This window comes from Simochromis diagramma, unplaced genomic scaffold, assembly GCF_900408965.1.
Source record: "Simochromis diagramma unplaced genomic scaffold, fSimDia1.1 OVJJ01000449.1, whole genome shotgun sequence".
In the NCBI taxonomy this organism is placed as follows: domain Eukaryota; kingdom Metazoa; phylum Chordata; class Actinopteri; order Cichliformes; family Cichlidae; genus Simochromis; species Simochromis diagramma.
In genome coordinates this window covers 2,898,212-2,922,444 of record NW_024387274.1, presented here as the reverse complement: position 1 = coordinate 2,922,444, position 24,233 = coordinate 2,898,212, and the positions used below count along the sequence as shown (strand labels likewise).

Genomic DNA, 24,233 nt, shown 5'->3' with positions numbered 1-24,233 from the left:
CATATCAGGTTATTTTCACAACCACTGACATGACCTGCATCGTCATTTAGGTATTTAGACCTGTTGTGAAAGACAGAAACCACAACGTCTTGTTTTTATATTGTTTTCCTACATGGCATGACGAGGAAAGCTTTGGAGTTGCTGCAGGGCATATTTGAAACATCAGCAGGTTCCCCCTGGTTGTAGTGTTTGTTCATACATCAGCCTAAATGCTCTCTGAGCCGAATTACACGAATTACATTTATACTTATCTTTAAGACAGCTGGCATTGTTCCATGCGTGTACTGGAAACCAGTGCATTAAAATGACAAATTAGTTCATAAAGATAAACAGTAAATGAACTGATTCTTATAGAGAGTTTCAACTCAGCACTCAAAGCACTTCATCTGTGTCAGACTCACACTCGCTCATACCCCCATGGATGCGTTGGAGAGCAACACGAACCTTCAGCCAGCCGGGCCTCATGATTCACCCACCTTTTAAACCCATCCACCTTAGAGTGAACACTAATTGCCTCTTCTCCACAGGTCTTCCTGCTTTATTTTCATGCCAGTCAGTCAGCCTGAGGGATTATTGATGTGTTCACCAGTGGAGAGGGGATGCCACTCCCTGCCTTGGGAAACCCCGAGGCTGTCAACTGTTGAGTAACACCGGCGGCTGCTGCTGATGCTCCAATCAGGAAAGCTGGAATGTTTCCCTCTGTGCTCATGATAAGGACAAACACGAGGAAAGAAGTGGTTGCTACCTGAGTTTGTGCTTCCTTTCTGGATTCACCTGTTTTACTTGAACATAAAGCAGAGCCTGAGCCTGGGCTTCATGCCAACCTCACAGAGAAGATAAACATGCCGAGACCCTGAAGCTGACTCACAATTGAATTCTGACTTTATAGTTAGCATTAGCAGCATTTACAGGGAGCACCTGTCCTCCTCCTTCAGTGCTGCTGGTGCCAGAAACCCAGTGATGATTCTGAGAAAAGATAATAAAGCAGCATTACAACAGTAACATGGTAATAACATTAAATTCAGAAGCCTTTACATGAGTCTAAATCCTTCTGAGTATTCCACTAGGACAAAGTGTTCACTGCACAGTGTTTAGCAGTGTTAATGTGCAGCACTCAGGCGCAGACTCAGAAAGACAGCTCATTTATTTACAGTGACACAATAACGTACAGCAGTGTGGGAACGTGCAGGGATTGGTGGTGCAAAGGGTCGGGGTCAGGCTCACCAGGGTCCAGAGCCTGAGCACAGGGAGACGGGGAGGTCAGGCAATCCACAACGACCAGCGAGATCTCAAAACGCAAGCACATACCTGCTTCATGCCCTGGTGGACGGGGCTGTGGCTCCCCACACTCCCTAGCAGATCGTTACATGGAGAAACCTTTGCAGCAAGCATGCTGATCCACACAGCAGGTGTGCACACAGGTGTACACAGACGCAGACTACAGCTTTCTTGGCTGCTGCCTCAAAGCACATTGTGCGCTGTCTATCTTGTGTGCTGTACAATAGCGTTTAATATTTAGTATCTACTGATATCTACTGCTAGCTAGTTTATTGTGATGGTGCTGTTTTTATTATGTTGCTCTTTGTTGTTTGCTTTCTCTTCTGTTTTTTTTCTCCATACAGGTGACCCAGGAGTTTTTTTTTTTTGTTTTTGTTTTTTTTTCTTTCTTCCCCCCTTTCTCATCGTCTCTTCTCCCCTCTGGTTTTCTTTCTCTTCCTCTCTTTCTTTCATTCTTTCTCCCTGTCCTATCCCCCAGTCATGTCTGTCCCGTTTGTAGCAACCGAAAATAAAATAAATTCATAATTATAATAAAGGTCAATCAAATGGACCAATATGGCGAGGCCATGATGATCCACTTGGTAAAATAAATCCGCTTGGCATCTTTCTTGGCCTTCAGACAACAATTCTGATGGTAAAGATCCAAACGGGACACAAAAAAAACAAAACAAAAAAACCCTGCAAGCACAAAGAAACAATGGGCGGGGCATCACTGACGTTTACACTGCTCTTCTCCCTGTACACCAACTGCTGCACCTCCACCCACCAGTCTGTCAAGCTAATCAAGTTTGCAGATGACACCACCGTTATCGGACTCATCTCGGACGGGGATGAGTCTGCCTACAGGAGGGAGGTTGAACGTCTGGTGTCCTGGTGCAGCCACAACAACCTGGTGCTGAATGCCCAGAAGACAGTGGAGATTACTGTGGACTTCAGGAAGCACACAGCTCCACTCCCCCCCATCATCCTGACTGACACCCCCATCACCTCTGTGGTCTCGTTCCGCTTCCTGGGTACCACCATCACCCAGGACCTGAAGTGGGAGCCCACCATCACTTCCGTCATTAAAAAAGCCCAGCAGAGGATGTACTTCCTGAGGCAGCTGAAGAAATTCAACCTGCCAACACGGACGATGATGCAGTTCTACACCGCAATCATCGAGTCCATCCTCACCTCCTCCATCACCGTGTGGTACGCTGGAGCCACTATCAGGGACAAACAGAGACTGCAGCGTGTTGTGCGCTCTGCTGAGAAGGTGATTGGCTGCAGACTCCCATCTCTGCAGGACCTGTACACCTCCAGGACACTGCGGCGTGCAGCTCGGATCTCAGCTGACCCTTCTCACCCTGGACACAGTCTGTTTGACCTGCTCCCCTCAGGCAGGAGGCTCCGGTCCATTCGCACCAGAACCTCTCGCCATAAGAACAGTTTCTTCCCCTCTGCTGTCGGACACATGAACAATAACCGTATGACTGTTCCCACCACTAACACATGACCCTACGCTGTGTTCACTGCATCATTCCATGTTTGGCACTGATCACCACCTGCACTCATGTATATATCATGTATATATCTATCCACTTAGCACTTTTAATTCTTATTCTTATTTTTATGACAGTATGTTGCACTGAAGCACCGCAGCAATTTCCTAATGTTGTAAACCTCCTCAACATCTGGCAATAAACCCTTTCTGATTCTGATTCTGATTCTGATTTAGACGTTCAGCGATCCAGCAAAGACAGAATCTCCACCACGGCCTAAAATAGCAGCATCATCAGCCAGGTGATCGGCTACAGATGGGACCTCACGAGGTGAGCACAAACAAGCGTGGGACATGGGACGAGTTCGCCCAAGGCCACTAGGCAAAAACCAAAACACACAGAGAACAAGGGCGAGAGACAAATATAGAATACACATCGGAATGTCTTTGCTGTTAAGTTTCATAACTCATAAATAGGTCAAGTACAGAAAAGTATCACTCTCCAAATTATTAACAAAATAATCAGTTCAACAGAAACGACACAGACTGTGTTTTTTTCACTAACAATGCCAACATCAAAGTAAAACATCAAACTCTTTCTAAGGTGCTAACACTCTGACTGACTGTCCCCCTGCTAGCTTATGCTTACAAATGGACCGTGGTGCCATCGTGATCGCACAGACGGACACACCGCGCTGCTCTGCTCGCTAAGCTAACTAAGCTTTGGGAAACAAAAGAAAAAGCCCAATACTGGTTATGTTACACTGGCAGCATGAAGTCAGTGCATTATATTGAATCATTATCATCTGTTAGCTATCCGTCTGTCTCAGCGTGTTAGCCCTGCGACAGACTGGCAACCTGTCCACAGTGTCCCCCGCCCCTCACCCTGAGACAGCTCGGATAGGCTCCAGTCACCCCCCCTCTTCTTCTCATTTCTTTCTTCTTTTTACCCTCCCAGAAGGATAACTCCTCTTCACTAGGGATGGGTACCGGTGTCCAGTGCCATGATGGCACCGGTTCTGACATAAACGGTAGTAACCAGACCGAAAAGCAGCGCACATTTCGGTGCTTTTTTTTCCTGAGCTGTGATACACTTTGAATTCTAGCCAATCATTTTACGTTTCCGAGGATAGTAGGCGGGCCCAGGTACGTACGTTCTGTTAGAGCAGAGCTACAGATTAAAAATGCCCAAGGCGAAGCAGTCAAAAGTCTGGCTGTACTTCACAGCAAAAGATGCAAACTCAGCAGCCTGCAACAAGTGCTTTAAGCTGATACTGTCAAAGGAGGTAACTCCTCAAATCCGATGAAACACCTGGTGACGCATAGTGGGGTTTTTTTTAAAAGCCGAGAAATGCGCCGTATAGGGATGGGTATCGTTTAGGTTTTAACTGATACCGGTGCCAAACCGGTACTTTTGAAACGGTGCCAGTGCTTAAACGGTGCTTAAACCAGTGCTTAAAGAATGGAGAACACAAAATTGGTCCAAAAACCTCTCATGTTCAGCTGGTTTTTTGTAAAAAGATAACAATGTTAGCCTTTTCTGCAGCTATAGGGGGATTTATGGCATCACTCTTGGCTGGAAGCAGTGCTTAAACAATGGAAAAAACACAAACTTTGTCCAAAAACCTCTCATGTTCAGCTGTTTTCCACTTTTTCTTTGGCCATTTTAGCCTTTTTGGCCAGGGTGAAGGGAGTATCTGCCATCAAACAAGAAGACAGCCGCATGTAGCTAAGATGATGTTTGCTAGTTCACCTTATATGCATTAATTTAATAGCGTGGTTAGCCTACTCAACGTAAATTACACACGTACAACATTAAGCTACTCACGCAGAGAAGAACGGCTGCTGCTGCCATCATCATCCTCATCATTTCTGCTACACTGGCAGGGCTAGGAGGCAGGACTCTCCTCTTTGGGTTTTTGGGGGATGTTGCTAACTCCGGGTCCGATAACAGGCAACCCACCCGCAGTAGATGTGCACGGTGTGAGGTCTCGCAGCAAGCTATCAAATACGGCGCATTTCTCAGCTTTTTAAAAAAAACGCTATGCGTCGCCAGGTGTTTCATCGGATTTGAGGTGTTACCTCCTTTGACAGTATCACAGTATCAGCTTAAAGCACTTGTTGCAGGCTGCTGAGTTTGCATCTTTTGCTGTGAAGTACAACCAGACTTTTGACCGCTTCGCCTTGGGCCTTTTTAATCTGTAGCTCTGCTCTAAAAGAACGTACGTACCTGGCCCCGCCTACTATCCTTGGAAACGTAAAATGATTGGCTAGAATCTAAAGTGTATCACAGCTCAGGAAAAAGAAAGCACCGAAATAAAGCACCAAAATGTGCGCTGCTTTTCGGTCTGGTTACTACCGTTTATGTCAGAACCGGTGCCATCATGGCACCGGATACCGGTACCCATCCCTAGCGCCGTATTTGATAGCTTGCTGCGAGACCTCACACCGAGCACATCTACTGGGGGTGTGGTGCCTGTTATCAGACCTGGAGTTAGCAACATCCCCCAAAAACCCGAAGAGGAGAGTCCTGGCCCCTAGCCCTGCCAGTGTAGCAGAAATGATGAGGATGATGATGCAGCAGCAGCCGTTCTTCTCTGCGTGAGTAGCTTAATGTTGTTCGTGTGTAATTTACGTTGAGTAGGCTAACCACGTTATTAAATTAATGCAGGTAAGGTGAACTAGCAAACATCATCATAGCTACATGCAGCTGTCCTCTTGTTTGATGGCAGATGCTCCCTTCACCCTGGCCAAAAAGGCTAAAATGACCAAAGAAAAAGTGGAAAACAGTTAAACATGAGAGGTTTTTGGACAAAATTTGTGTTTTTTCCATTGTTTAAGCACTGCTTCCAACCAAGAGTGATGCCATAAATGCCCCTATAGCTGCAGAAAAGGCTAACATTGTTATCTTTTTACAAAAAAAACAGCTGAACATGAGAGGTTTTTGGACAAAGTTTGTGTTCTCCATTCTTTAAGCACCGGTTTGAGCACCGTTTAAGCACCGGCACCGTTTCAAAAATACCGGTTTGGCACCGGTATCGGTTAAAACCTAAACGATACCCATCCCTACTCTTCACTGTCATTTACCTACATCAGTCATCAGGTTGGTTTAAACAGAATCACAAAGACAGGAACAGCAGTTGGTGGAGTCAGGTGAGGCTCGCTCATTGCATCCTTTGTATCCTCAACAGGACATTTTATAATAAGAACACTTGGAGGGAAAGTTGTTCAAGCAACAGTGTGTAGCGGCCGAACACATCAGCAGCCATCGTAGCCTGGAACATTTCTGTGTTACCAGACTTGTTGTTGTTGTTGTGAGAACACTAATATCCAACTCGGTAAATCGGACATTAAAAACATTTGCAACAAAACAACAAAATAAAAAATGAATGTTTCAGATTCTTAAAATGCCTACATTTTTTATTTGTGCCAACACATGCAAAATGTTTTACTTATTTTACTTTTAGGATTTATGCAGTGTTTTGATCCTAAACTCGTGGTATATCTCACCAGAAGTGGAACATCAGTAAAACAATGTAAAGCTCTTACTAAAGAACTAACTTCAATAAGCAAACTAAGAGACGTTCAAAGGAGTCGCCTAAAGCTAACCTGAGTCCTCCTGTGGAAACTAAATGTTGGATCGATCTGGAGTCTGGAGCACGATTGTGGATGTGGAGCTTCCTGCCTGAAAGAGCAACTAGAGATGCCAAATTGATTTTCCCAACACCGCTCAAAGTTCATGTGTGAAATTGGTTTTCTCTTAAATTTGTTATCTGTTGCTCTCTTTAGTAAAAACAGTTCCCCGAAAACTGACTTGAATACAGTCACAGTGAAACTGTAAAACCCCCAAATCTCAAACTGAGCTAAAACACCTGGGCTGTAGGATATCATCATTCCCACTATCATGTACTTTGCATCTGAAGACAGAATTTTAGCTGCATGTGACACTGAGACCTGATAAAGGAAATACACTAAACACGTTACTTTTTATTTTAAAGTTCATAGCAGCTCAAATGTTAAAACAAGTATGAGGGACTATTCACCCACAGGGAGGAAGGATACTGTGCAGCGTCTGTGGCACTAGTTTTGAATCTCTGGGTGAGGCTGTAAAATTTGTGTTTCTGAGCTCAACTTTAAACAACCTCTTCTTTTTGTTTTCCTTTTTTTTGCTCAACGTTGGTTCATAATCCTTCCCTCCAGCCCTCCTGTTTCTCTACAACTAAACCTCAGTTACGTAAACCTACTGAATCTGTTGTTGTGTGTGGAAACTGTGGGTGCAGAGGGCGGGGCATCTTACTGCCAACGGCCACCCCAGGAATGCAGCCCCACAGTGGGTCTGGACCACAGCCAGCCATGTGGCCTCCCAGTGTCACTGAAACACAAAGAGGAAAAAAGAGGAACTTTGAGTGCGTTTTTATTTATCGTAGGACAACAAAAGGCAGCATTTTGCTCCCGTGTTGGGAGTACACGCCGAGGTCGTCTAATACTGCACGCGTTGAGTCTTTCTTCTTCGCTTTAACGATAGAAACCGCGGCGTTGTGGTGCGTCTGGCTCACAATCCTTTGATGAACACAAACACAGTTTCAGTAATATTTAAAGAATCCCCTCCAGCAGTGTTCGGTGGTAAAAGGGTTCATGCAGATGCAATGACAGACTTCTCTCTGCCATACCTGACATAAAGAGGTTTAGCTAACACTACCTGACACCTACTGTTAATCCTATTTCAAATTGCACTCTCAACCATGAAATCCACTCACAAGAGGTAAAAAATACACAGCGATGCAGTGCAGAGGTGTTACAAAGATAATCTTTCCCCTGCCACTTTTCTCCACTGGCTTTAAAGGAACAAGAGCAGATACAATTAAACCATGGGCAGGTCTTCTGGGTGAGAAACGGGGGGTGGGGGCTCCTTGTGAAATTAGGCTATGCAGCAAATCAAAGGGGAATGTTATCATACTGCGAGGCAGCCAGACATGTGGCAGACACCGTTTCCTTGGTTTTTAAACCAAAGCTTAATTTGCACCAAAGCTTCCTGATGCTGGATGCGGAAAGTTAATCATACAAACTCTTCCAGGCGTTGCGGTCTTGTTGACCCAGCGCTGATCCCAGAGCGGAGGCACGAGTCTGGACGGAGCTCATTCAGCACGACTGTCCTGACTGAGGGTTCGTGAGCTGCAGTAACAAAACCAGCAGGTCCTCCAACTAAAGCAGGCGAGGCTGATGTTGAAGCTTATTGCAAACTGGCAGATGAGAGGCCGAAAACACACATTGCATAATTTCCATTACTGGAGAGTTTGGGCTGATGATATAGTAGCAAAGTCATCTGGGTTATCTTGACAAAAGCTCTAAAGGTTTCGTTTCTAACAGCGTGCTGGCTGTGGTACTGCTATCGAACTAATGAAAGACTGTCTCCGGTTGCTGTGTGCAGGGTCCAGCATTATTGGAACTTGACCCAAATTCTTAATCGATGAACTTCCACTTGAACGTTTATATTTAATTATCTTTTCAAAGAATATTATTAAGCATATCTACCTCTGCATTATACAGATTTAAGGAATATGACTTTAAACAAATAAAGACCCAAAAAATGAAGAGAGAGTAACTTTGTAGTGCCGCTGACTGCAGTCAACGAGGAGGTCAGAGGCTGACAACAAGGCTGTAAAGGAGAGGAGTAGACAGTGCGGGAGGCCGGCTGTGACAGGGATGGGAGGGTGGGTGTCACCAGGTACGATTCCCCCTGTCTCGGTGCATCTCAAGAGTTTCGCCTGGCTGATCAGGGACGACAGGAATGCTGCTCCTACCCTTCAGTCAGCTGTCACAAGAGGTCACGGAAGAAGACAGAGCATGCGAGTCACACACTGTACAGGTCAGATGCATGCGGGCTACATGCGTCGGCATTCAGCAGTGCGCGCTCACGCCGCATGTGAAGTTCGACAGCAGCTCTGGAACTGGGAACAGGCGTGGGCTGACAGGAAGTGATGTGCTGCTCAGTTTAATTTCTCCATCATTTCGATTATTTTGGCAGTCACTGGTGAAGTCTGGGGACTGAAAATAGAGGAACAAAAATACAACAACTTGGATTAGAGAGGGAAAAAACGAGGGAGTTCAGAGGGTCGTATATCATTAAGCAATTGAGAAAGTTAATTAGGCAGCTCTGATAATTATTGCCATGGCAACCTGCGTGCACTCATGCAGATTTGATTAACGAGGTGCCATTTATGCGTACTGGCTAGACGGCGAGGCCTGCAAAGAGCTTGAGAGACCCCTATAGGTGGAAGATGTAACGTGTGCTTTATTCACAGCCTCATTGTAATCCTACACTTCAGCCAGCACTTCTTTACTGGCTCCTAATGTCTCGTTCCAGTGAGAGCAGAAAGGTTTCCCAGTAAGAATAAATGATATTTCCACAGACGGACGGGAGTGTTGAAGAAAAGAGTAAAGAAAAGATGCGTTTTGCATCTAAAGAAGTGCGTTGGTGTGGGTGTGTTGTATTCTAGTACACATGTTGCCCTCTAGTGGAGAACAGCAACACTCCTGAGCACACACCTTGCACTGAAAGCTGTCTGCAGCCTTGCTTTGCAGTCTGGTGCAGGGATGCTTCATTATGCAGTGGGGACAGTTACTAATGGCTGTTAAGATAACAGAATGCAGCAGCAATAAACCCAAAGAGCATCCGAAACGAGAGCTGAGCCAATTTCAAAGACAGGAGCTGTCATCAGTCAGAGCATGAATCAGAGAACAGATAGGTGCTCACGATCTTCAGAGCATAGTTTCATCAACATGACGCACGAGACATGCTATCAAAATCAGTTAGCTAAAAAATTAATAAATAAAAACTTAATTAGCACCCTCACCATAGATGGCACCAGCATGCAGACAAAAGCAAATACATGAAAGTAAAGTAAGCTCAGTGGGAGATTTCTCCAGGGACACGCTAATCCTCCTCCACATCATTTCACACACAGCCAAGTGAGAGGTATGGATTATAGTTTATTATACAAATATCAAGCACAGATGCATTTTAATGACAGTCATATCAATTACAGCCTCTCGCTCTAAAGTGTTTCATAAATCTCTGACAACAGCACGTGCTCAGAAAGCCACGTCCTGGTGTAAAAATAGAAAACGGGAATAAAACATTGATTTTACTGTCATGAATACCTGTTTCTTTATCGAGCTGCTTTGAAGCCAGTCTTCACCTGCAGTTCACAGCCTTGTCACAGTCTATTACAGCTGCTGCTTGTTTCCTGGCTCGTGACATTTTCTTCCTGTTTTTATGAGTAAATCAGCTACTGACCAAATATATTTCACACCCAATGTGAAGGATCCACACACACAGGCGGATGAGGAATGATGGACACAGAAGGCAGAAAGGGACGTGATAACTTACATCATTTAAATGCTTTCAAAGTCGTTATTAGAGCTACAACATTTCTCTAACAAATCAATATGTTTTTGTGTTTCTACACCACAATATTAAATACTAATGTAATAGACTATTATTGGTTATTGTTAGATGCTGCGTTTTTGGACATACTGCCTCATACAGGCTCATTTACTACAATCAGCCTGCTGATAAGACGTTTTGGTGCAGCCAGAGCAAAAACCAGAGTTAAAACATCAAAAAGCACAAAAAGATACTGACGTGTCACTGAAAGTTTCCTCATCATCAAGATTATCTGTTGTTGTGGTGAAGATAGAAAAAGTTAGCTGTCAGTCTATGTTTCTGTCCTCGCCTGTGTTCACAAACTCATAGTGACCAAGTGGGCCAAGAGATAACATGAGCTATCGACTCCACATCGAAAAGGAGCGAGGTGAGATGGTTAGACGTCTGTGCACTGAATCATATCTGTTATTAACCTCTGTCTCTCTTCCACAGCATGTCTTTATCCTGTCTTCCTTCTCTCACTCCAACCAATCACAGCAGATGGCCCCGCCCCTCCCTGAGCCTGGTTCTGCTGGAGGTTTCTTCCTGTTAAAAGGGAGTTTTTCCTTCCCACTGTCGCCAAAGTGCTGCTCACAGGGGGTCATATGATTGTTGGGCTTTTCTCTGTTGTATTATTGTAGGGTCTGTATAAATTAAATTGAATTGAATGGGTTAAGATGGTTCAGGCATCTGACCAGAACGCCTCCTGAGCACCTCCCAGTCAAGGGTTTTTGGGAACTTCCTATCGGGAGGAGGTGTATGAGCTGGACGAGGTGGCTGGGGTGAGGGAAGCCTGGGCTTCTCTGCTCAAACTGCCCCCACGACCCAAACAAAGATAATAACCACCGTGTAGCATCACCTCTTCTTTTACAAAACATCTTTGAACTGAGCAGACCAGTTCCTGGACTTTGGGGAGAGGTCAGTGTTGTCCCATTCTGATCTGATAAGAGATTTTAGCTGCAGAGTCAAATGTTTTCATTTTAAACGAGCTTTAGCCCCGACAGGGTGGTGACGTTTCTGCATCATGTGTCACAGAGGGAATCTCCTTTGCACTATCCTGCATTTGTTGACTGACAGTGATTTTCTGAGCCCATGCTGTGACTTCCATGATAGATCATAGACATCCAACACTGACCTCAAGACTCCAGATTCCTGTTTCTTGGTCAAAAAGTCTCTGCTTTGACGTTTGCTTGGAGTCGTGGTCTTGTTGGTGTTTGAACCCACTGCTGATCAGATTTAGTCTAGAAGGAATTCCATGATCTGCCAGACTGGTTTGTTCAAGATACAGTTAAGTTTCACTCATTTGAACTTCACCGTTTCCAGAATCAGAATCCCATACAGTAATGTAATCTCCACATAACTGTGAATGCAGTGCAGCATCAACACATTCTCCAGGTTTTCCTGCAGACATAAAGCCAACGATGCGCACTGAAGGGTTCAGACTCGGACTCGTCCATCTTCCAGTCCATCGTTTGTCCTCTCTGGCAAAGCTGAGCTGTTGCTGGACGTTTGCAGGCCTCAGTAACGACTCTTATTCCTGCATGATCAACAAGCACCAGTCTTTTGGTACAGCTGTGGCTTAAACCTGACGCTGGCTGATGGTCTAATAAATCTGTTAAGCACTGGCTTAATGAACTAGTTCAATACTCACATTAGTGATGATGATATTTCTATTGACACTATTATTATTATTGGATGACTCTTTTCCTTTACACAGTGACGCCAGAGAGGCATAAAGTTGATATTTAAATAACATCTGGATGTGAAAATGAAGTTTGTGTTCTGACTTTCAGGACTTTACATTTGGCCTTTTAATCCAAGGAAAACTAGAAATGATGAATGCATCCACAGCTGTCAGTCTTATATTTTGTCAGCTCCCGGCAAATGAAGTTGTTCCTTTACAAAAGCACGTGGAGTTTGGGGCTGCTCGCACTCAGCACACAGATTCCCCTTTGAATCCGCACTTTTTCAACATCCTGCTGAGAACCAACAACAGCAAACAAAGACCGGTTTGACGTACCTCTAATTCAGTCTCCTCTGTGGGCAATCCCAGCAGGCCTTCAGCTCCCCTGGAGTGGTGCTAGCTTGGATCTGGGCTTTTTCCCTAAGAGTGGAGTCTAATGGACCCTGCTGTGTGGTTCCAGGCATATTCATCCAAGGAAAGTCATGTGTGCTGTGTTATCAGCACCAACATCTAAGACCAGCTTTCATTCATGCATTTCTCCTACATCGAACTAGTTCAAATAAGCTTTGGAAACACAAGTTTTTGAAGCTGACTGACATTAAAATCCACTAAAGCTGAAGTCATTTTAGCCAGTCATGTGACTGGGACGCTGGATCTGACTCACTGCTGTTGAGGTCTACAATGAAAACGCTCTCCTCTGATGTTTGTGGACACGAGGACAGAGTGGATGCTCTGGTGTGTACGTGTGGTCACACACATGTCCTTCTAAGCAGTCTAAGAAGTTCCTGCAGAATAACCGGACACCTGTCACTGGGTCTGAGGACAGAGAGTTTATATCTTCTGCTTTTTGAATATTCTTTGATTTATTGTTATTCATGTTGTAGTCTTTGCATTTCTTGTTTCTAAGTTATTTTCTGTAGTTTCTAGGATGTGGGTTTTGTTTCTATGCCTCCCCTGTCTAGTCAACCTTGTCTCTATGTTCATGCATCTCCTGTGTCCAGACTATGTCTCCATGTCTCAGTGTCAAGTCTGAGTCTTTGTGAATGTCTCCTGTATCTTTGACAGTCTTGCGTGCTCTGTCAGTGTTTTTGCTTTTGCTTCCTGGTCTCGTTATGTGTGATTACTCCCAGCTGAGCTCTCCTCCTGTGTCCGATGCCCTCGTTATCCCTCTGTGTGTTTAAGCCCTTTGTCTGTTTCCTCGTCCGTGACATGTTCCATGTCTCAGGTTTCCTCTCTGTTTAGGTTCAGTCATTGTCTTCCTTCGCTTTTGTTTGTGTTTTTGGGTCCACACTCTCTCGGCTCCACGCCGTCTGCCATAGCAGACGCAACAACACCTTACATTTGATTCTCATCAGCATAAAACTTTCAAAAACTTGTGTGGATGCTGTACACAGAACACAGTGTCAAGGTCTCAAACCACCATCTTTAGGTTTTACTAGGAAAATGACAAATAGTTATGGTGATTTACTGCAACATGTAAACATACACAAAAACACAGTTTGTATTCAGGGAGCCTAAAGGGGCCGACCAGCTCTCTCCCTGTGATTCCAGCCTAAAACAAGACTCCACGCCTCCTTACTGATGTCGCAGCCTTGTTGGGACATGGTGGCCGTCCACCAACCATCCACCACGTGTGAGCATGTGAGCATTGATCAGGGGTGGTCGAACTGCAAGTCTCTGGAGGATCCTGTACCTTGACGTTCGCGGGACTCCAGAGGAACCAGCAGCTTCAAATATCTGTTTGCTGCTTAAAGGCCTTTCAGCTGCTGCTCTCTTAATGTATTTGTCTGGCAGAAACCTCCCTCATTGCTGTGACTCAGCCACAAATCTCTTAACAGTACAGTGATCACGCTGGAAGTTTTCGTGAAGGTTTTCATTCCTTGTCCAAGTCATTCGACTATTTCACGATTTTCAGCAGCAGAGATGCTTTTTCTCTCTCGTACTGTTTGGTGGTCTGCTTAATGTTTTATTTGTCACCTGTCACCCACTCGGCTCTTACGCAGAGTTTCTGTCTGAATCCTGTTCATGTGTTTACACCACTTTGCATTTAATCATTAGTTATTATTAAACCCTCTCCCACAGTGTGTCTTTTGTCCCGTCTCTGTTAAAGGTGAGTTTTCCTTCCCACTGTCACCAAGTGCTTGCTGGTAGGGAGTCAATATTTTGATAGATCCGCCCAATTTCTCCAAATGAGTTTGCTTTGCAGATTTTCAGTCAGTTGAATCGGGTGAAGCAGGAGGCAGAGTTTACTGAAGAATGCCTGCAGAGTCTGTAACTGACTCAGAGTACAAGCCAACCAGAAAGCCCGAGTTCGGCTCATCTCAGGGTCAACAAACTCAAATCAATTTAATTCAGTTTTATTGCTGTGGTGCTAAATCACAACAAGAGTAGCCTCCAGGCACAAACTCGCAGTTATTAGCTAAGCCCGTTTCCTGCAGTAGGGTCCAGGTGATCGACCTGGCAACTAGAGAAAAACCAGACGAAGTACAACCCCGTACACTTAGAATTGCATCCTACCAGACAGATGTACTATCAGTAGTATGGGGTGGAGGAGCAGCCTGTTAGACACCTACAGACTCCTGCAGTGAGAGGCAGTAACATAAAGACACGTGCAGAGAACCTCTCTATAAGAGCAACTGATTAATGAGTCACTGCTCAGCACCCAGCCAGGCTTCAGCGGGCCAAAGTCTTAACTTGTCGACACACTGGGCTCTTAGGTAGGCACATTCAGCTTTCATTGATGCAATTATTATTGAACTAATCACGGCATTAAAAAAATCTTTATTTAAGCAGGGAAAAAATTAATTGACATTAGAAAAATTCTTTTCCAAGAATGTCCTGGCCAAGATGAGAACAGCACAGTGTGCAACGTGCTAAACAAGCCAGTGTATTTAGCCATGTAGACATGAGCAAGAAAACCTGCTGAATTTCAAACTGAGGCAGTCAGCATTGATCTGTTTTGATGTTGACTCTCTGAGTCTTGGGCGGCAGAGCAGGAATTCTGACTTTCCCACACAGGCTGCGCTCCATCAGCCTCAGCATAAAAGGACCAGCTCCTGCACACAGTCTCTGTCATATGTGAACATATGTGAAGTGTGGTAAACAGGCTGCTATATGGCTCCGTGTTTCCAGCGCCTCCCTGCTGACTGAAAGAGGGCATCACTAACGCCTCATCTGTAAAAACTCACCTCCTTTCCCCAAATTTGCTGCTCATAGCCTCAGTAAACAAACGCAGTCCCCTTGGAACAGCTTCTTGTTGTCAGTGTGGAACTTCTGTGGATCATCTGGAATATCCTCACCTGCACTAAAAACCATCTCCTCTCCCTCACTGAACTTTCCCGTGGTGAGTGGCTCACCTGTGTCCTCTTCCAGGTGCTTAACAGTCCCTGCAGTTAAATCTTAAACTTGTCCCTGTTGGCTCCTCATTTGAGTCCACCTGTAACTGTTGGCACAAAATGGGGAAGAAACCTGATCTGAGTGACTTTGACTGAGGTTTGGTAACTGCTGCTGGGCAGTCTGGTCTCAGTATTTCAGAGACTGCTGACCTACTGGGATTTTCCCCATACAACCACTGTATGGGAAACTGTTTACAGAGAATAGCCCAAAAATTAAAAACATCCAATGAGTAGAAGCTCTCTGCCTGGTTGATGCCAGAGAGCTTTGATCTGACAGAAAGGCAATAATAATAATTCATATGACCAACACACAAGGTTAAAGGTTAACATTAAACCTGAGACAGATGGGTTAATATACCTATATATATATATATATGGACAGATAACCAATCTCACCTAAAAGTCCTTTTTTAACTGTTCGTATTTATAATCCTACCATATGATGTTTACCAGCAGGTGTCAGTGGTCACCAGTTTACTTTTTTCCATGTGGACTTTTAAAGTAAAGCCAGCTGGTTTTAAAGACTTCAAAGTCCTTACTTTCTGTTTGCTGTTGTGCCAAATACACATTTCCTTCCTGCTTTCACAACATGACTGTCTGCCATCAGGTTGGGTTGAGATATATCCGTTGACAGGAAGACAAAGACACGATGCATGCCGGGGCACCTTTTCTTGCAGTTTGAATGTGCTTCCCTCAGTCAGTCTACACCGACCTGTAAATGTGATGGATTGCCATGAAGTTGATTCAGGGTGGAGAGATGAATCCAAATTACTGCGGCAACCTACTGACTTCATAAACAAACAGCTGGACTCGACTACCATGAACTTTCAGAAAGATTTTTTTTTTTAAAAAGACACGAAAAGAGACTTGAGTGCCTGACATTTCTTTACTTGACACTGCAAATATAATTAAATGATGCAAGTTTTCGCCTAACTTCTAGGTTTATACTTATACTTGGTTCAACTATGATGTTTGCATGAAGCTGCATGTTATACAAAGCAATGCATGACACTGTATTTAGTTTACGTCTATATTTTCAAGATGAATCATCCCAAGATTAAAAAGACTGAACTAAAGCACATCACCAAACTCCAACAGCCTAAATGCAAGAAAACCTTAATAAAGCTTCATTAGATAAACTCTGACAAAAAGTTTGGAGGATTAAGAATTATGGAGATTATAACCACAGACTGTATGAAAGGTGAGCATCATAACACCATCTTAGTTTGGATACAAGACCCTGAGGACACTACAATCATAAAGCAGCTGATTTTAGACTGACTGAGGTTCCAGATGAAAATAAATAGTTATCAGATGCATAACTCTTAACCCCTTTACCTGGACCACATGAGGAAGAAGGTGAAGTGAAAGTATCTGTGCTCTTATGCTGAGTCCCAGTCACAGGCAAATTCTCGGGCTTGGCTTCTGTGGTCAGACCAGAGTAAAGGAGCACATCTTCCTCACACACCGTTTACTGTAGAGTCAGACATGGGGCGATTGTGGCTCAAGAGTTGGGAGTTCGCCTTGTAATCAGAAGGTTGCCGGTTCGAGCTCCGGCTTGGACAGTCTCGGTCGTTGTGTCCTTGGGCAAGACACTTCACCCGTTGCCTACTGGTGGTGGTCAGAGGGCTCGGTGGCGCCAGTGTCCGGCAGCCTCGCCTCTGTCAGTGCGCCCCAGGGTGGCTGTGGCTACAATGTAGCTGCCATCACCAGTGTGTGAATGTGTGGATGACTGGATGTAGTGTAAAGTGCTTTGGGGTCCTTAGGGACTAGTAAAGCGCTATATAAATACAGGCCATTTACCATGCTTCTAATCCTGCCAACAGTCTGTATCATAACAGTCATGTCGTTTGTTCCTTTCTTCTGTCACTTACCTTGAATCCACATTGATAAAATTAACTGTTGCAACCACCTGGACGATCACTGACGCACCAGCAGGAGCCACAAAACCGTGTTTCGGAATAAAAAGCACCACTGAAGCAAAACCACATTCAGTTTGGTTTAAACTTTAAACGAGTTCATTTTTATTAAAAATCCATTGGTTCAACAGTGATTGACAGCTGTTGTTTCACATGTGAAACTCAACTCAGTTTCTTCAAAGTATCTTACAATGACATGAAAGCAAGAACTGTGCATACAGATGAGTGAGAGCAGGAAAACTGAAACGAGCGCAGCCCTGATCCAGGACTCGCAGTGCTGACTTCAGTCACCGAGCGGCACGCACGATTCGTTTTGAGAAAGGTTAAACTGGCAGGTTTCCATTCCAGCCAAAATGCCCACTTCTTTCCACGAGTACAAAAGATGCCAGCATAGATCAGCTGTGTGTGCTGAGGCCAGCGTTTTAATGTTAGACCAGCCTCAAGTTGCCCACTCTGTGATACCAGCACACTCTGAAAATGACTACATGTTGAAATCACAGGTCAGAACCTGAAAGCTCCCAATTAAAGTTTACAAAGACCAAGAAAAGATGTGAAAGATTTTAGATCTAAATCTTTGGAGTATCCAACCTGGAGCTCTGCCACTTCCTGTGCTGCGGGACAAGCGGACTCCATAAACCTCGTGTCTGCTCTGTATTCATGTTCGTTGTTTTATTAAACTACATTTTGTCATTTTTCCAGGATGAACGCATCCTCAAAAACTTATGTTAATTAAAGGCAGCTGGCATGATTGGTGTAAGGGGCATTTCTATATCCACACATGGAAAGTATAGCAGCTGAAATCCCACTGAGCAGGTTCCCCCGTTATCCAACCCACAACAGGACAGCACAGACGATAGCAAAGGTCAGGACCTGTTACTGCTGTGGTTCTGTTGAACTGTGACGTGTTTTATCAAAACTGATTCAGGACTAGGGATGGGTACCGGTGTCCGGTGCCATGATGGCACCGGTTCTGACATAAACGGTAGTAACCAGACCGAAAAGCAGCGCACATTTCGGTGCTTTATTTCGGTGCTTTATTTCGGTGCTTTTTTTTCCTGAGCTGTGATACACTTCTAGCCAATCATTTTACGTTTCCGAGGATAGTAGGCGGGTCCAGGTACGTACGTTTTTTTAGAGCAGAGCTACAGATTAAAAATGCGCAAGGCGAAGCGGTCAAAAGTCTGGCTGTACTTCACAGCAAAATATGCAAACTCAGCAGCCTGCAACAAGTGCTTTAAGCTGATACTGTGATACTGTCAAAGGAGGTAACTCCTCAAATCCGATGAAACAGCTGGCGACGCATAGCGTTTTTTTTAAAAGCCGAGAAATGCGCCGTATTTGATAGCTTGCTGCGAGACCTCACACCGAGCACATCTACTGCGGGTGGGTTGCCCGTTATCGGACCCGGAGTTGGCAACATCCCCCAAAAACACGAAGAGGAGAGTCCTGGCCCCTAGCCCTGCCAGTGTAGCAGAAATGATGACGGATGATGATGCAGCAGCAGCCGTTCTTCTCTGCGTGAGTAGCTTGTTGTTCGGGTGCAATTTACGTTGAGTAGGCTAACCACGTTATTACATTAATGCATGTAAGGTGAACTAGCAAACATCATCATAGCTACATGCAGCTGTCTTCTTGTTTGATGGCAGATACTCCCTTCACCCTGGCCAAAAAGGCTAAAATGACCAAAGAAAAAGTGGAAAACAGTTAAACATGAGAGGTTTTTGGATAAAGTTTGTGTTTTTTCCAGAACGCCACCAAGACTGGATTACGATCTAGAGTTAGCATTAGCAGCGAATTAGCCGCTTGGGTTTAAGCACAGCGTGGAGCTACGTGAGCTGTGCTGACAGCGACTCACACAATCACGACACCTGGGCTCGCATTATAACGAGCTCTAAACACTCCACCACTGTTCGATTTATAGCAAGTGCTCTGCTCTGTTAGACAAGACGAAAGTAAACTCTGTGATTACGCCATTATTGGAACTTGTCCCTTTAGGGTTGGGGGGTGGGGACCTCCAGGGCTGGAGGGCCAGTGTCCTGCAGGTTTTAGATCTCACCCTGGGTCAACACACCTGAATCACATGAGTTCATTAGCAGGCCTCTGGAGAACTTCAGGACATGTTGAGGAGGTCGTTTAGCCGTTTAAACCAGCTGTGTTGGATCAAGGACATCTTAAACCTGCAGGACACCGGCCCTCCAGGCCTGGAGTTGCCCACATCTGCTTTAGGGGGATGCTAGAGAGTTGTAAACGGGGAAACCGTCAGTCCCTCTACCATCGATCCGACGCTCTGTATGTGTTAGCAGCACTGAGCACAAGTCTCTCTCACTGTCTGGTGAGCTTTTTTAAGCCCACTCAGTAACAGACATGTCTGAGACTTCGAAGCAGTGCTTGGTATGAGCATCATTGTCCAAAGGTTCGAAACAAAAAGAAGCTGTTACGGTTTCTCTCCTTTATTATTTACTCCCCTTGTGCCAGGGGAACGTTTGGATTCTCCAGCGCTTCACTGTTTTTGAATGAGAAAAATAAAATTCAATCACAATGGATGAAACTGAATCTCATATACAAGGTTCTGCGCCATCACGCGAGCCTCAGTTTTATCGGCCGTTTGGCCAGCGGCCGTCGACGAGGCGTTCAGCATTTACACGAGTGCGCCCCTGCTGAACGTGACTGTTGACCATTTACCTGGTAGCAGACAAAAGGAGGACTGAGCTGACCCGTGTTGTATTTCAGCTTTTGCTTACACAAAACCACAAACAACAGGCCAATGACGTACATACATTATCACTAGCACACCAACTGTATTAACCTGTAAGTATATCACATCTTTTCAATGATTGAAGGAAAGCAGTGCTGAATCAAGAGCTGAAGGAAAACTGAAGTCATCACAGCAAATTTACATGTCAAACCAATCCAGCTCTTGAAAACAGAGCACACTCAGTCACATGTACATAAACCTGTACAGTATTTACACATGTGCAAAGGAAATGAACATCAAAAATCAAAGGTGAGTAACCCAGACCAAGCATTAGTTTGGCAAACGCCTCTGTCGACCAGAAACGACTCCCTAAACATCCACATATGAGAGATTTGAGTCCCAACGCAAGCAAAGGAAACGTCGTCCGAGTATTGTAATACTGATTTCTGTGGTATTGCTGGTTGTACCAAAAGCACTGCAGGCTCACGAGACGCTGTGCATCTCAACCACATACTCTGCCAATGAGGTGTTTGAGTGCAATATCAGTGAGGTCACTCTAGTGTCACAATGACGGCAAGGCCGATGTCATCCGCACGATGCCAGTGAATAAAGCTATCAGAGCTAAAAACATGGGGGAAATGAATGAGGGGGGGGTCTGCCACAGTGAGCAGTGAGCTAACAAAGACATTGTATGTTTGTGAGTTTTTACTGTTTTCATTTAAAATATGTCAAAGTACACACATTATGTATAACCTGAAAGGCAAAAGGGTCCCAGGCATGATCCTGTGCCAAGCGCTGCAGCTTAATAGGCTTAGAATTAGCCTGTCAGGAGCATGAAGAGCAGGATTACTGTAAGAGCCAGAGGAAAGGAGGCAGTGACACAGTGAGAGCAGATCAGGTTAAACACATACAAAACACAAGAGCTTTACACGTCAACGAAAACAGAGAAGATCCTCTGGAGGATGGCGAGTGCTGATGCTCTTCCTCTCGCCTTTCCTGAAGATGAGCTGCAGCGTGCGTAACTAACAACAGCCTGGAAAACAAATACCTGCGTGGTTATCAGCCTGCAGCACACACTGCAGGAGGTCGTCACGAACCGTGTTAACTGTAAGTGCTTTGCTCCACTCGTCCCTTTTACACATCAGGTGTGAACATGTGTGAATACTTGTGTCACCACTCTTAAACAGTCTAACTGGACATTATTGGTTTTTCTACCCAACACCGAGTCTGACTGCACCACACAGCTCAGATTCCTGTCTTTGTGAAGGATCATTCGGATTTATTATTCCATTATTCCTACTGGGTATGATGCACGCTGAACAATGATCATATTAAAGTAAGAACAACAGTAATCGCTCTCATTAGTGATGTCCCAATAATCCAACACCTTAATCACAAAGTCGCCTTTATGAGGGTAAAACTCGAGACCAGAGCCTCTATGATTACAGGCTGGAACAGATCAGGGCTTCGCCTGTGATAACTATTTAATAAAGAAGCACTAAGGGGATTTCCCAACTCTCTGAGATTGAAAACATTTGTATCACAGTGTTATTTCATGGTAGTTTTAAGGTGTATCACATTCATATTAAACTTCAGCTACAAGACTTATACAAGCGTGTTTTGGTGATGCATCTACATGACTTTGGTCGGCTTTAGCAGCCTGCAGTGCTGCACCTGCTGACATAATTAGGAGTCGACACCAGAGGCCACAAACTGGTCAGCAGTCAAGCCTAACTGGACTGTTTTCAGCTGGCCACCTATGACCAGTAACCAGCTGGTAAACCTCAGATATACGTGATTCTCTGCTGACCATCTCGTGCCTCATGTTGCAAGGATATTAAACATATTAAATACAGCGTCTTACTCAGTCTTGTCCTTTTCTGCAGCAGTCTTTCTTATCTGACTGAAGTCATGTAAAGATGCCCTGAAATGACAGAATTCAGTCTAAAGGGGCTTCGGTGAGAACAGTGTTCAGGCTGCCGGTGCAAACCACAGACTGGAACAAACATGTAATAAACCTGAATGATCCTTTGTCTGCCTCACTGACTGGATGACGTGCTTGGGGCTAAAAGTATTTCTGTGTTTAAGGCTCTATGTTAATAACAGGGACCGCTCTCCATCATTATACATTCTGATCATGCGGCCAGGGGTGTGTCTGCGACTGGCCAGCCTATCTTACAGTCTGCAAAGGGGAGAAACCCCCAACCACAAGCCCCTGCTGGCTGGACACTTGCTGATAAAGACAAAAAAAGTCCCCCACCCATGTTACTAATATGTAAGCACCAAAGTTTTTATTTTCCCCCTCACACGACCAAGGAGCAGAACGTCCCTCGACAGCGAGCTTTTGTCTTCAAACACCATCGAGCTGTACGCCATTAATACCTGAGCATTCAGGGCATGTTTGTATTTGAGTCCAATCTTCATGTAAATTGTAAAACCCACAAACAACTTTGCAGCAACACGCAGCACGATGAGGCGGCTGGATGCAGTGTCGGCCCTTTGGGTGAATGTGAGCACAAGAAATCACAGGATCATGTCTCATATTGCATTTAGTAACACTTAGCACCGAGGTTTGGGTGGCATTTGAAGACAAAGGCTCTGACTGTCTTTTCTACCTGAAAGCAGGAGTTTCTAGGGTCACGCTGCTCTTCCGTCATGCTTCAGATGAAATGAGGAAGTGGAAGCTGTGATTAGCCTGAGACTAGGCTGCAGTTTGGAGCAGCAGATGTGACACCTCCCCCCTTCAATATAAAGTCGTAGACCGTGGGTGCTTTGAACAGTGGCTAAAGGATAATCAATATTACAACCAATGACTGTTGCCCATTATGTGACCGTCGTTGTTAACAGCAGCTGATGAGATGTTTGCGTGTGCTTTGCGGCCGAGTTTGCAGTGACGTTTGCTCGTCAATCACGTGTCCCAGTCGAGCTCTCTGCACGCGATACGGACCAGTCTGAGCTCCAGTTCAAAGGCGTCGGGCCGCTCCTGAGGGTTGGCCGACAGCATCTCCCTGATCAGCTGCTTCATGTGGCTGTTCATGCTCTTTTTCCGGGCAGGGATCAGCAGCTCCATCTTTGGGTTTTCTAACAGGGCCTCTCCTAGCGGCACAATCTCCGAGCCCTGCTGCACGTAGCTCCCCAGCAGCTCCTTCTGAGTCTCCACATCCACAAAGGTGATGCGCTCCACCATAGCCCAGATAATCACCCCCAGGGCGAAGATATCTGCCTTGGCTGTGTAGTGGCCCTCCCAGACCTCCGGGGCCATGTAGAAGTCCGTCCCACAAGCCGTGGACAGGAAGCACTTGTTGACGCTGGCCGGCTCCTCGGGGTTGAGCCCGGATGTAGAGCAGACCTTGCTCAGGCCAAAGTCAGCCACTTTGAGGGTGGGCTCAGACGAGCCGGCTGGCGTGCAGGCCTGGGAGATGAGGATGTTGTCTGGTTTGAGGTCACGGTGTATGATCTGGTTACGGTGCAGGAAAGCCAGGGCGCTGCCCAGCTGCAGCATGAAGCTGGTGTTGGTCTTGCGGCTAGGTTTGCGAGACAGCAAGTAGGCATTCATGTCGCCGCCGTCGCAGAAGTCCATAACAAACCACAAATAGTAGGCACAGCAAGGGTCAAAGGTGATCTCGCCCTTCAAAGACGTCTCCACGAGCTGCAGAAGAAACACAGAAGATGAAAAGTGCGTGCACATAAGCAGTGCTGGCATTTTCCATGTAACGATTGTGACATACGGCCTAGATCAACACATTTATGGCGTGTCTCAACATAGATGCTCTTTCTGGTGGCAGATGGCTGCACAACATTTAGGAAACACCAGTTTATGATTGATGCCCAATGCTGGTAGTGTAGAGCCATTAGATTATTACAGCACACATCCCTACTATACACCAGTCCTCATTTAATCATTAGTAATTATTCAAGTCTGACTCCCTCTCACAATATTGTAGCATGTTTATCTTAAAACATAAATCGTCACAGGGGACTGTTGTCAGCCCGACTGCTTTGAACTGAGCTAAACTGTGACTGGCTCTATGAAAGCACATTCGGCCAGTTTCCTCGTCTGGAGCATTTGGATGGTTTTTTGGTTTTTTGTTGTTGTTTTGATCATTTTTTTTTGTAACTCTGATGCGTTACAAAAAAAACAATTAATTCAAACAAATTTGCACTTCACAATACAAGAAAAAAAATGATATTCCTAACTACTTTGAATGGAACTTGCTGCAGGAATTCTGGTGAGCTGTTGTTGGAAACTCACTCTTTGACCAGTCGATGGTACATCCTGATAATTTACCAAAAGCTGTAATCAGGCTGAGGAGCAGAGGAACTGATTGTTCAGCATCCTGCAAGAATGTCACAAAA

The 24,233-nt window shown here is 45.1% G+C and overlaps 1 protein-coding gene and 2 long non-coding RNA genes across 4 annotated transcripts in view; 1 reads left to right on the top strand and 2 right to left on the bottom strand.

Annotated features, from left to right (window-relative positions):
- Window positions 1-2,732: 2,732 nt before the first annotated feature.
- The window catches only part of LOC120715637, a 21,624-nt gene continuing 123 nt past the window's right edge, over window positions 2,733-24,233 (top strand). Inside the window, exons 1-2 of the long non-coding RNA XR_005691694.1 lie at window positions 2,733-2,744; window positions 15,871-15,875. This is a non-coding gene — a long non-coding RNA (uncharacterized LOC120715637). The remainder of the gene's footprint in view (window positions 2,745-15,870; window positions 15,876-24,233) is intronic.
- On the bottom strand, window positions 5,778-16,852 carry LOC120715635. The gene is made up of 3 exons (XR_005691692.1): window positions 12,205-16,852; window positions 9,920-10,026; window positions 5,778-8,803 (listed from the first exon to the last, which is right to left on the bottom strand). It is a non-coding gene; the product is annotated as an uncharacterized LOC120715635 (long non-coding RNA).
- pdik1l (PDLIM1 interacting kinase 1 like) overlaps window positions 17,264-24,233 on the bottom strand; it is an 18,770-nt gene continuing 11,800 nt past the window's right edge. For both annotated transcript variants that reach the window (XM_040002724.1, XM_040002725.1), the window contains exons 3-4: window positions 18,933-23,526; window positions 17,264-18,109 (exon numbers count right to left, since the gene is read on the bottom strand). In XM_040002724.1, the coding sequence (XP_039858658.1) occupies window positions 22,786-23,526 (741 nt within the window). In that variant the 3' untranslated portion in view covers window positions 17,264-18,109; window positions 18,933-22,785. The remainder of the gene's footprint in view (window positions 18,110-18,932; window positions 23,527-24,233) is intronic.